At 47.6% G+C, this 13,753-nt stretch overlaps 1 protein-coding gene across 4 annotated transcripts in view; it reads right to left on the minus strand.

The window, feature by feature from the left end:
- The window catches only part of DENND5B (DENN domain containing 5B), a gene marked incomplete at both ends in the record, with an annotated part of 105,966 nt that extends 103,010 nt beyond the window's left edge, over positions 1-2,956 (minus strand). For all 4 annotated transcript variants that reach the window (XM_079549717.1, XM_079549716.1, XM_079549715.1 and 1 more), the window contains one exon: positions 2,845-2,956. In XM_079549717.1, the coding sequence (XP_079405843.1) occupies positions 2,845-2,956 (112 nt within the window). The remainder of the gene's footprint in view (positions 1-2,844) is intronic.
- Between the last annotated feature and the right edge of the window lie 10,797 nt (positions 2,957-13,753).

The following is a 13,753-nucleotide window of genomic DNA, read 5'->3' on the forward strand; positions in this document are numbered from 1 at the left end:
TAAGTATTTACTGTAATGCGTTCATTCGAGCATGTGCATTTTGAAGGCTGTTGGTCTCGAGATGAGTATACCTGAAAGAAGCGGACATGAAGACAAAAGCAAACTGCAATACATTTTCTGTCAGCCCTGAACATGAGAGAAAAATCATTCTTCATCCTTTTTAGTGGAGTTCAGAAGCACGGAGAAACCAATATTGAAAATGTCATGCTTTCCAAGATATTTCATGTCAAATATACTGCTTTCCTTTTCTGACCACTCTAACTGCTCAATGCCAAGATATCCTTACAGCTTCCCTTGCTCCCTCAAGTCACCAGATTCTTCTTCCATCCTTGGCTGAGAGCTTTGTGATAGTGCCACAAGTGCTTTGATGGCATTATCATCCATATGTTGCTTTGTTGTGTGCCTGGAAGGACTACCAAGTTAGCAATAACTTTGAAAATTTTGGGGGAGTTGGACTTGATGACCTCCAGGGGTCCCTTCCAACTCAGAAGATTCTGTGATTCTGTTATGTTCTATGAAAGTGAACTGTCTTAGACAACTACACGAATTCTCTTGCAGCCAGCTGTGGAGCAGCTTTGTAGGCAGCTCTAGCCCAGCCCTCCAGGAGCTGAAAGCCCTCTGAGGATCTATAACTTCTGCTCAAGGAGAGGCCCTGGGCCTGCAGCTCACCTCCTGCCCCCCTCCTCCACCCAGCACCTGGGCCTGGTGAGAGCTTGAGCTTTGTATGCTAGAGCTGTTGAGGGACTCCAGTGTTTGCAGATAAGCAGGTTCTTAATTACTTTTTTTTCTTTCTTTCTTTCTAAATTAGAGATGATCTGCACAGCAGCTGAAGTGACAGCACTCCTCAGGGAAGCAGGACTTACCTCAGCAGCTTCTTTAAGCACAAGGCTGGTGGCATGGAAAGCCATCACGGATACAATTCAATACCAAAATAACAGGGATCATTTCATTCCAGAAAACACTGTGAAAGCATTTGTAGAAAGAAATACCCTCATTTGTGGGTGTCCCTTCTGCTCCTATAAACATCTTTCTGCCTGTATATTCCTGTTAAGAACTGAATTCTTGCAGCCTCATTTTTGGAACCTGTAACAGTGTTTTATGATACCTCCCTGGTGCCTGCCTATGGTAGCATTAGCACTCCCCAAGCTTTAACAGAAACATTTTCTCAGCTACGTCTAAAGCCAGAGTTAATTTTTGCAGGGCTGCATTACATGCTGCCTCACAGCACTGCCTGTTCCTCTCCAGCACTTCCAACTGCTCAGCTCCCAGCTGATAGCAGAAAGCTCTTGTCACGAGTCCCTAAAAATATACATGGCTAATAGCAGTCCCATCATAGTTCTGTTACTCTAATTCTTCCTTTGCTACATCCCAGCCCTCCTAGGCGTTGATGATGCCCTCTCGCATTGCTACCACCAAAAATTCCTGAATGCTTTTATTACCCAATAAGCTTTAAAATCCAATTGGTCTTGCTGGAATCTCCTAAGTTGCCACAGAAGAGACAGAGCCAGGGCACTGTGCGAACCTGCAGTGCTTCCCAAGAGCACACCTGTACATCTTGCTGGAAAACTGAGCAGAAAGCAGCAAAAGGCACATTATGAAGCCCAGGTCGTCACTGGGGAAGGCACACACTGCTGGCCAATGCTGCCTTAAAAGCACGCTCTTTTCAGAAAGCAGAATTCGAGGCGACTCAGAGTTGCCCACACCCCAATAAGCCACATTATGCAAATCAAACCCTGCGTGCCATCAGCTGGGCGAAGGCTCACAAGCCAGGCCATTGCTATTAAAAGCAATAAAACCAAAACACGCAACTGCGGTCACCCACACGTGTTAGAAAACAAACAGCTGGCAGACTGCTTGGCTAATGCTTCAGCCCTGAGCCCCCAGGGCTGCCTCAACTGTGCACTCAATGCAAAGGCAATGGGAAAAGACACAGACACCTAAGCAAAGGAAAGGCTCTGTGACACTTCAGGTGCTCATATCGCCCTTCTACAGCCAGCATAAACGTGAACTTCAACCAGGGTGCATGGGTCAGCAATGCAGATCACACGGCCTCCCTCTTATACAACACAAGGCCACGTCCTTCCCGCTGCAGCACCAGAGACCTCACAGGCCTCATCAGCTGCACCTGTCCCATGCAGGTCCCTTGCCTACAGGAGGAGCACATATGGACAGTGGGACCTATGGACCTCAGTGCTTACAGGCTCCTAACTCAGAGAAGAAACATTCTGCTTCTACGCAATTATGCCCCATCACTAAGCTTACAGTCAGCCCTGCTTTACACCTAAAAACTGTCTTAAATGTTTCCTTTTAGATGAGCACAGTGACATTTAGGAGAGAATACAGCCTTCCCCAACATGATGTGCTCAAATACAGGCATAAGCTCTCCAACAATAAACATTGTAGAAAACGCATGAGCATCTCCACGATCCCACAGTAACAGTCTCATTCTTGGATCTGTGACATTTTTTGGGGGTGGAGAGCAAAGGATGCGGGAAGATTATTTCCGAACAGACAGAAGACGTGAAAGAAAGGCAACCGGCGATGCAATCGCATTCATTTATTCGGTTCTTCCCATATCCCTCCCTCCGGTTTGCAGCACACAACGGGGAAGAACACGCATTCTCTCGGCACTAAGCTCGGCCGCGGGGTTCCGCAGGGTTCCGCAGCAGCCCAGCAGCGGGGCCGAAGCTGCCGCCCGTGCCGGCGCCGCCGCTCGACCGGACCGGAGCCCGGCCCCCCGCCCGCGTTCCCCGGAGGACCGGCGGCCCCTCCGCAGGGTGGGGGGGAGGCGCGGACATTTTGCTGCAGCCGCTCTCCTGCCCCGCGCCGCTACCGGCCGCTCACCTGCCAGCTCGTCGGGCTCCAGCCCGCTCTCCGCGTCGATGCCGCAGAGCACGAAGTAGTGGGCGAAGCGGCACGGGGCCGCGCCGGGCCCGGGGGCGCCGCTCCCGCTCATCCCGGCGGCGGCGGCGGCTCCGGCTCCCTGCGGCAGCGCGGCGGGCTCACGGCGCGCCACCCCCCATCCCCGGCGGAGGGCACCGGGCGCTGGCGGCGGGCGCTGGGCGGCTCCGGCGGGCACCGAGCGGTAGCTCCGACCCCACTGTCAGCTGAGAGGGGCGGGTGGCGGGCGGTGCTGCGCTGCCGGTCCGCCCCCGCGGGGCTTTTAAACCCTGCGCGGTAGCGGCACCTCCCGCCTGGGCGCTCCCAACCCCGTGCTGGGTTATGGGGGCGGCGTGACTTCGAGGGGGGGGGGGGGGCGGCTTCCAGACAAAAAGCGGCGGGCGGGAAGCGGCGCTCCGGCTGTCAGCAAGGTCTTCCTGTGGGAATGGCGCTGAGGACGGTGGGTTTTTGTTAGGCGGAAGGTCCGAACGACAGAAGTGAGCTGTGGAGGGCGGGTGATGGATGTGCGTGGGGCAGAGAAGGTCTCCGCTCGTGTACCATAAACGGGTTTCATCATATCGTGCTTATCAGACAGACAGCTGTCTCCTTGTTGCATACACAAGGCAAAATCTAAAGCACTTCTTCATTCTCAGATTGCCTGAGATTTAATAACCATTGCACCGTGTCCAGGAAGAAATCAGTGTTATCCTATCTGCATTTGTACAGCCCTGCTGTTACGGTCACTCTGTGTCAAAGCCCCGGCAGACAAATTTGGGGGCAGCATCCCCTTCTAAAAGGACTTAGACGATTCTGAAGTTCTGAGACTGTTTTTTTCAATCTGATGAGCTCCCTGCTCATGTTCAGTAATTCCACTGTCTGTACACTTCAAACAGGTTGTTTGCAGAATGCAGTGTGCTATTTCATCCTTCTCTGACAACCTGTTAGTCTCTCTCCATCCAACGAGCCATGCTTACATTACATTATATTCTTATATGATTGGTATTTGTCCTTATACAACAAAACGCTGGGAATAGGAAATGCCTCCAAAGAATTTGGCATTTCACCTGCAGCATAGGCCATTAGATGGAGGAGGCATGGAGAAGAACTGCTGCTTCCCACCTGCTGGCAACACAATGGCATCTTTGCTCTCTCCTTGCCTTGGATTCGCAAATTACAGGCCCCTTTTATGTCTCATCTTTCTCTAGTGTTCTACTGAAAATAGACAAGAGCTGAAACAATTTCCACACATTGGAAAAAGAAGACCTCAGTCCTCTATCATATCACAGATTCTGGTGGCTGCAGTGCTCAGTGTGGCAAGCCAGACTGTTCCAGATCTAAGTAGGAGTGTTCTGGGAGCCCAGATATGTCCTCGACTTTGCACTGAGAGCCAGGCTATTTTATTTAGTTTGGTTTGTTTATTAACTTGTACCTGTCTACTCATTGGGCTCTAGGTCAGAGGGTAAGAGTTAAGCCAGTCTGACACTCATTCAACTAATTGCTCTCACTGTGGAGCACCATCACCTTGTAGGTCTCCCTTTTGGAGGACCTCAGTTACATCAGGACAATTTTCTTCCTGGCCAGGGGTGACAATTTCCTCTGCTCTGGTATGAGGCTGCTCTTCAACATCTTCATCAGTGATGTTGTCAGTGGGACTGAGTGGACCCTCAACAAGTTTGTGGATGACATCAAGCTGTGTGGTGTAACTGACGCACCTGAGGAATGAGATGCCACCCTGAGGGACCTAGGCAGGCTTGAGCAGCGGGCCCAGGAGAAGCTCATGAGGTTCAACAAAACCGACTGCAAGATCTGCACCTGGGTCGTGGCAATCCCCACTTTCTCTACAGGCTGGGGGATGTAAGGATGGAGCACAGCACTGCCAAAAAGGAGACCTGGAAGTGCTGATGGATGCAAGCTGGGTGTAAGCCAGCAATATGCCCTCACAGCCCAGAAAGTCAGCCGTATCCTGGGCTGCATTAAAAGTTCCTTCCAACTCAAACAATTGGACAATTCTGTGAGTGGATACCTGCTTACAGCTACTTTTTTGTTTATTTTCTTTCGCAGAAAACCAAGCCTAGCCCCTTCTTTCTTCTGCCCAAGTACAAGCAGCTGCTCGTGGGGAAAGATCATAGGGGCTTTGCTCCGAGCCAGCTCAGCAGGGCAGGGTCCAGTTGTTTTGCTGCTTCGCATCACCCAGTAGAGCTCTGTCTCACCCTATGCTCTGCTGTGCCATAATTTCTTCACACCTTTTCTGCAGCCAGAGAAGAGGTGGTGACCAAAAGGGTTGAGGTGTGGGGTGCATTTTGGATGATCAAAGTTAGTGGGAAATATGATGATTTTTTTTCTTTCACTAGCCAAGGGTTTCAGAGCTCCACAAGGCATGATGGATAGGCTGGATGTTCCACATCCAAAATGCATTTATATACATGAAGTGCCTATCACCATACTGATAAACATTCTTTGGAACCACTCTGATGACAGAGGTAAGAATAATCCTGATGAAATGAGGCTTGTCCCCAGGACAGCAGAATACAGAGCAGTGCCAGTGCAAAAGGAGCTTCAAACATTTTCCTCCAAGGAATGGGGATATGGTAGGACTGAACTGCAGAAGCTTTACAGCATAGACCAGATCACCCAAGACCTTTCTGAGTTTCCTGTGGCCACGGCTTTGTCCCTTCACCTGCCAGTTTTCCGGTAGTGTGACAGCAAGGAAAGATTTTGGGCTTAGCAGGTTTGTTCTTCCTTAGGCACCCGTGTCTTCAGCTGCAGGGAATCTTTCTCCCAGTGTCAAGTTTTTTCAGCTTTCCCTCTCCTTAATCTCTCAGCCAGTCTTCTTTTTTTCAGAATCTGTTAGTTTAAATTGGGTCAAATGCTAACAAGCCTTAGTATCCTTAGGATCTGCCATAAGAGATCAGACTACAGGTCTGTCAAGCTCTTTGTCCTACTTCTGCAAGGAGTCAATGCCCGATATTTCAGAGGTGGAAAACCCTGCTATTTGAAGGGTATCTCACTTACCCTTGCTGGGATTCTGTTGCTTCACATTTTATTTAATTCAGCGTTCTTCAATGAATTGGAAATCATACTGCTGGTGATGGATTGCTCAACTCCTTAACATAACTCTATAGCTTCCTGCATACAATCTTTCACCAGCTGCCAAGCCACATTGATTTTCCATTGAAAGCCTCTCTTCTTTTGCTCTAATACCTATATACTCACAAGATTCACAAGATCTGGTCAGGTAGAAGAGAGGGAAAACAAATAAGATGAAAATGAATGTCTGCTGTGCTCAGAAGGACAGTTCTCTGCTTTTGGATGGCTTTCCTTTGGGCTGTTTGCAGTGCTGTGAGCTACTTCACAAGACGCAGAGCACAAATAGCTGGAGGAAACAGGCTGCTCATAAAGATGGACTTTTTGACTGACACTGAAGCCATCCTAGGCTCAGAGCAAAGGAGAGCACACAGCAGAAACAGAGAGAAAAACAAAAGCAGCAGTGAATCTCACAGCAGGGTTCATAAATAAAGCAAATTTTATTCTCCAAGCTTATGCAAGAAGACTGCTTAAAACATTGGAAAGGTATTTGCTGCCTCAGGCTTTAAAAGTAAGCAAACCAGATCAGTAGCCATAAGAAAAGCAAAGAACATTTCCTCCAGCACAATTCCTTGTTACTTGGAAAGCAGATACTGCGGGCACATATTCTAATATTAGATCAAATTATAATACCATTAAAGCAAGTAGCTCGTCTTCTATACTGGCCTCATATCTATAAAGACTAAGCTTGAATAAAAGCACAGTGCTCTCCTCTGTCACACAGTATAATTATTATTCATACAGCAGAATTACAGATAACGAAGCAAAAGACGACTTTCCTGCATTTCTGCCACAGGATCTCTGAAGCTTCTGTGATTTGAAATTTAAATCTTTAAAATCTGTAATTCCCTATTGTAGCTCATTGCATTTTATTCACGTTATGTACATCCATCGCACACATGCCCTTACACTGCAATCACATATAGACACTCTTATCTGCTTTTGGAGAGGATCCTTGGCAGAGAGGTTTTGCAAGGTGACTGAAATGACTGAACAGCAACCGGCACCTTCTTTCCCACTACTCCTACGTTCTCAAAAAACTGCAGCCTTGTCCACTGTCTTGGCCAGAGCACCCAGTTCACCCTCGGTAAACAAATCCATGTTCTGTGTCAGAATGATGAAAGCCCAGGGCTCCTGCCTGCCACTTCGCTCCAACTCTGCCTTTGATTTTACACTGAGTGTGCAAGACACACCTGCTCTACCAAGAGACTGACTAGGTGGGCTGTCATCCTCGTCAAGCAAGGAGCAGGATCATACACAGCCATTACATTTCAGATGATTCAGCGCCGTGACCCAGAGGTGAGAGCCTATATTTTGCTCTGTGAGGTTTGCCCTCTGCTCTCTGGTCACAGAAGACGCACAGGCTGCGATAAAACCTAATCAGCAAAGTACGCTGCTTGGATAAATCACCGGCTTGTCATGCATTAATGGAAGTGTTGTGCTGCAAGCATCAAGCTAAAGCACCACGCCGATTTCCATCCATCTGTGACAGCATCACTCCCTCGCTGCATGACCTTGGCCAAATCCCCCCTAGCCGCACCAAAGCGGCAGCCCGCTGGAATCAGGTCAGCGCGCTCCTCAGCTGCACTCAGGAGAACGGAGCCAACGCTGCTGCTCCGCTGCCCCGACATCTGCCAGGACAAAGCTCTATTGTTTGGCAGGCGGCCCCGCTGGCGTCGCACCATGGGCAGGTGCACCTGCCTCTAAGCTCTTACCCCTCTGATACCAGTGCTCCAGCATCCAGCAGCTTACTGTGTGTTTGCCTGGGAGAGATCCAAGGAAATAAAGGAGGTACACGTTGCGGCAAGGGGAAAGGCAGGAGAAGCTGCATAGCTGCTTGACCACATGTCTGCAGCAATGCTGGCTGTGATGGCTGAGGCACAGCTGTGCCAGTGGTCGGTTCTCCCAGTTAGACCATCTCTGGCACTGGGAGGGCTTCCATGTATACCTCACTAACAAAATTTTCCTTTATCTTTGTTTCATAAAAATCAGGCCAGTCCCATGTCTGCCGATACCAGTGGGAGTGCTAACCAAAGCTATATTTTCATGCATTCTGGACAAAATCTGTTCCTAAACTGCACATAAGTTCTTTGTCAAAATGCCTTTGGCCCCCATACAAATGTAATTAGAGTCTGATTTCAACTTCCCTGATTTCAATTTCCCAACTTCCCTTTGAAGCTCTATTCACTAAGAAGTGCCAGACACCCCACATCTACATTACAATGCATCCTCGCACACTTGAAAGCCCAAGGGCGTGCTAGAAAAATCCAAATGCACCAAATCCATAGCCAATATATAACACGAGACCAAGGACAGATGAAAAGTATTTCCTGAAATGAATATGCATTGCGAATTATTTCCCTGTTTAGCAAGGACTGCTACTTTGCTTTGTGCTGTTATAATACATGCTGAGATCGTCACAGTGGTGTTACAAATCTAAAAGCGCTTCTTGCAAATTAAAAGCACGAAAGGGTCTGCTTCATTTTCCCTATTGCAGCATGTGCTTTTTAGCAGACGTCTAAACATTTATATTCATAGGTTCAGTCATATCTCTCTGCCACTCATTCCCCATGCCAGATAACAAAATTTTGCCTTGAAGTACTTTGCTGCTTAGGATTCTTTCTACTGATGACAGCTTTCCTGCACTCATACTTTTGCTTAGAAGTACTGGAGTTCTGCTCTGAGCTCACATCTAACAACAGAACAGAGATCAAAGCAGCTTGCTTCTCCTTGAGGATCATGTTTCTTAGTGACTTCCTTGCAACCCAACAGCCACAACTTATTTAAACCCGGATCCATGCTGAGCAATTCCAGTGATTCCTGTCAGGCACATCCTTTGGGGGTGGGAGCATTTAACACCCTCTGATGTGGCAATGGGCTCAGTGCCTCCCTCCAAGCCAAAACACCACCGTTAGGGGCAATCCCAGGAGTTTTCCTCAGGACAAACCAGAACTGTCCCGTCTCCCAGTGCTCAGCACTGAAGGCGAGAGAGCAGCTGCAGTCTTTGCAGCCAAACACAATGGCTGTGCTGCATGGTCACAACAGCACCATCACTTTCTGCTAGGGCTGGGTGCAGCTGACTGCAGGAGACCTGACCCCTCAGCTGATAGAAACAGAGCTGTGAGGTCACCTAGTGCCACACCGGGGATCCTCTGGGCTGAATGTGCTATGAGGAGCACACTGTATCACATCATCTGCTGCCAGGATAGAAACCACTGTGAGCTGCTGATGTCAGTTTGGAGAAGCCTGGAGCACACAAAGACCATCCTCAGTTCAAGCTGTTCTGTAAGCAAACCCCATGGATCCGGCCAAGCATGCATTTGAAACCTGCCAATACAAAAATGGCAGAGTTGCTTTTATCCTAAGAATAGAGCTGCCAAACAGCTAGAGGGTACACCTGCATGGCTAAGCACAGTCAGGAAAGCCAGTGAAACCAACACAGTAGATATCACCAAACACTGATGACAAGCCTGAATACCGGGACCTTCTCCAGTGCCTTGTGACCATTCTGTACCCTCATGTGCATAAATAGTAGCTCTTATGTGCTTGATGATGTTGAACTCAAACTCCAACACATTGATGAGTGAGCCAGCTGGGGTTGCAGAGAGCTGTATTTCCACTCCTCTGGGCAGTGGTGTAACCTCTTTCCATGTCCTTTGGATACAAGTGCAAAATAGCAAAGAGCAAAGCTGCCCTGATAGAGCAGGACCCTGCCATACAATTAAATTTCTTGAGGAACCTGAAATACCCCAAAATGTACATAGGTTGCTCCAAAAATAATGTATCCTATTTATTTCTATGGAAATGACAACAGATACAAAGAACACAACAACACTGATAGAGCAAATTCTCAGCTACAAAACACTATTTTTCAACATAATCACCACCACTAGCTATGCATTTTCACCACTGATGGACAAAAGCCTGCATGCCACACTTGTAAAAATCAACAACAGTGGAGCTGACCCGCTGCATCACTGTTGAAATGCACTATCCACTGCTTCCGTTTGCTCACATTCACTGTTTGGTCTCCATAAATGTTCAACAAGTGCTAATGAACGTCACTGGGTGCCATATTCTCCTCAAGGAGGAATTCAGTGGCATGCTTTTGCTTCATACCTACTTCCAAGTCAGACGCCATTTTGTCAGACTGCCCCTCTGTTGCCATCTGTCCTATGGCAACAACATATAATGGAATATTGGTGGGAAGGCTTAACTTCTACTGCTATACCACCAACATCTGTAAATATAATAAAACAGGAGGCATTATTTTTGGAACAGCCCTCTTAATAGCAAACATCACCCAGAAGAGGAGACACATTGTATTCAAAATTTCCCCTAGGAACTCTCCTGTAAGCATCATGTGTCTTGCATCTGCCTCAGGTCTCCATCAATTCTTCTGTCCCCAGATCCTCACAAGGGCCTAAATGTTTTGTCAGACCACCACACAGAAGGTGAAAGGAGGAATTCAGCTGATGCCAGGCTCTGAGATCTAGCAGGAAACTGAAACATTCTGTGCAGTTCTTTGGCCCTGGGAAAATGCAGAATAAATGCAGTTCACTGCCTTCAGTGAACTGATGCAGATCCTTGAAAACTTTATTTGCTTATCTTATCCCTGCCACCAGTGTGTTAGCATTGCCCTCAAAAAACAGACAACAAAATGTACTACAGCGTCAGGGTTTATTTCTGGAGGAAGCTGGAGCGCTGCCTGGAGAAGAGAGAAGGAATTAGTCACAGGTTTGAACACACTAGTGAATGCAGCCTGCCTGGCAACAAGCAGGGCTGAGCCTGGGAACCATTGGTTACTTTAGGACCCCAAGCTGCTGTTCTGTTCTCTTGTTCTAGACCGAACACTGACTTAGCCCTGTTTGGCTTTGTTTGTCCTGACTGGGAAACACTAAGGTCTAATAAATATATTGAAGCCATGACACTGGCAGATCACCTCTGGAACATCACAAATGGAGGGGCCGTAAGACAGCCCCGAGGAGAAGGAAAGTAGGGTGGATTTTCCTATCATAGGAAGCCAGGAAGGATAGGTACATGGTGAATGTCTTCATTTCATCCAAGAGGACTTAGACAGCTACAGACTGCCCGGAAGGAATTCCTCTTGTGTGAGCAGCTCCTCTGCATGCAGGTTCTATCATCTTCCTCTCAGGGCTTTGCAGGGAAGCACAGTTTGAACATGACAGAACAGGAGCAACCACAGTTAAATGCTGAGATAGCAATCACAACCATTCCTCAGCTCTATTTATAGGTCTTCCTCCTACCCTGAGCAGCTCTGTCCCACCTTGGGCCAGCTGCAGAGCTGGAGATACCCAAGAGCTTCCCACAGACCACTGAAATCCAGGGCCTGGCCATCCAAGATAGGATGTTGGAAACAAAAGCCATCAGCATACCTGTTTGTACAGGATGTGGTTCCATCGATAGGAAGATATTCCCACCAGTCTGGGCTGGTTTCTGTTTAATTTTCCTCCATAGTGAGGTTTCACTCATGCTAGCTGATTGTTGCAATACACTGCTGGGAGCTGCAACCAAGCATCATTATTTTAAGAGATCTATAGGAATTAAGGTCCAGTTTTTCAAGGAGACTTCACCCGTTAAAACAAAACAAAACCAAACCAGGACTCATGCATACTTTAAAAATGTACTCTCTAGTTTTAGTATCAAAACAAATATCCAAACAAGTATCCTTGCAGGAGCAGGCAACCAAATCCAGAGCAGCACATAGCTGCATTACAAGGTACATCTTTCTTTTAAGAGCACAAAGCACAAACAATCTGACTCCATGTGTCTTTTGAGGCACTGTCCATGCAACACAAATGTTCTTCTGTCTGACTGTGCATCAATATGAGCAGCCAAATGTGCCCTAACTACATATGCAGACAAATGAGAACTTCCGTCGTTTTGGTCTTACCTCTGGGACTCCTAATCTCAGGAAGACTAAGTATGCATTGGTACAAGGAATAGATTAACTCAGCTTCAGCTTTTTTCACCTCATAAAATGCTGCACCTTGTGCTCCCCTGCCAGGATGCACCTGATGCCTTTGTGTTTGCCAGCTACTGCTCATTCCTACTCCTAACCCAGTGCAGCAGTGGGACAAGTAAACCTATGAAGAACTCACCTAGTGCTTTCAGACATTCTATATGTAATGTATGATTTGTTTTGTCAGGTTATCTATTGCTCAAATGCAAAAGATGCAGTGATTCTGAAATGAATATGTGTGGGCTGTACCTGAAGGCACAACAGAATCATTCAATTTCTTCTCCCTTACCTGTGCAGAACTCTCATTTTCAACTTTGCCTTAGCTACTAGCTGATGTGCCAGCTGCATTTTGGTAATGATTTGTTTCTGCACCTCCAGCTAACCACAAATTGATCTTCGCATGCCAAAGCTTGGCTGCTGATACTGAGTTGTTAGGAAGAGGCTTTTTATAAATCAATAGCAGTCCGAGTTCATTCATATGCCCTTCTGTGAATTTCCACTCAGGTTCTTCTACTGCCATGAGCTATGGCAGTTGGCATTCCAAAAAGAGATCTGGAAAATGGGACTGGAGTTTCAGATCTACAAATCAGGAGAGAAGGAACCAGCTGGGGTTATCACCTGGTTGCTGCACTGCAGGTCTTTCTTGCCTTGAGTTTAACTGAGTCATCAGCTCCTTGATGAAACGGTGGCTACTCACTCCTGCTTTCTGTCCCTGTGCAATTCCATTTCCTTGCTGTTAATTGGTTCAAACAAGATTTCCCCATGGACATGGGCAGTTGTAGCATCAACCAGTAATCCACTAATTCCCTCAAACAGACAGGAGTCCCTGAAGTGCAACTCTACAACTGCCTTTTGAAAGAGTTGTATTTCTTCACCACCTACCAGATTGATGTTATGCTGTGACCAAAGTTGTCCTTGTTCTTAGAGCAAATTCCAGCATAGTTAATTGTTTGCAGCTTACATCATGCATTTGATCAGCAGAAATTCTCAAGATGTCACTACCTGTACTAAAGCAAAAAGCCTTTGAAAAGGAAAGAGTTTTTTCTCGAGGTGGACAGGCTTTGATACTTCCTGAAGTCATCAGCACAAGCATGTCTTGAGAGTCGAAATGGTTTACCCTGACTTTGTGAGAAGACTGGCAGCCATCACTGCTGTCAGAGCCTTTTAATGTCACTCTAGGCAGCGTGTTGTGTGATAAAGCCATTATTGCACCACAGCCAGGCACCTCACACTGATGTTGATAATGCTTCCTTCTTGTGTTACTGAGCTCTTCATTCCTAGCATATTGGTGAGCACCTAGAAGGCACAGGGACCCCTCAATCGCATATTTAATGTACATTTTGGGGTATTATGAGTGCTTTCAGTGTTTTCCTTCTTGGAGCTGGAGGCACGGGTGGATGCTAGGCCCCGTCCTGTGATAGCAGACACTGGCTGCACTGGGCCCTGGTCTTTCAGGGCCAGCTTTCTCTGACACGCGGTACAGGAAGCCACGTTCGATGAAAGGTTCTGCTTTGTAAGATGCTTTTGCATCGGCAAACACATTTTAAGTGTGCTAAGGCAGCAGGTCACTAGATGGCCTCATAACTTAGGAGATGAGGGCAGATCCAGCTGAGGCCATGCTATCTGCACTTAGAAACTAGCCACCCTTGGAGATCCTTTTTGAAGCGTGGAATTTCATAGAACCAGAGAACCGTAGAACGGTTTGGGTTGAAAGGGATCTCAAAGCCCACCCAACCCCAACCCCCTGCCATGGGCAGGGCTGCCACCCAGCAGCTCAGGCTGCCCAGGGCCCCATCCAGCCTGGCC

This window comes from Tetrao urogallus (assembly GCF_951394365.1).
Source record: "Tetrao urogallus genome assembly, chromosome: 1".
NCBI classification, from domain to species: domain Eukaryota; kingdom Metazoa; phylum Chordata; class Aves; order Galliformes; family Phasianidae; genus Tetrao; species Tetrao urogallus.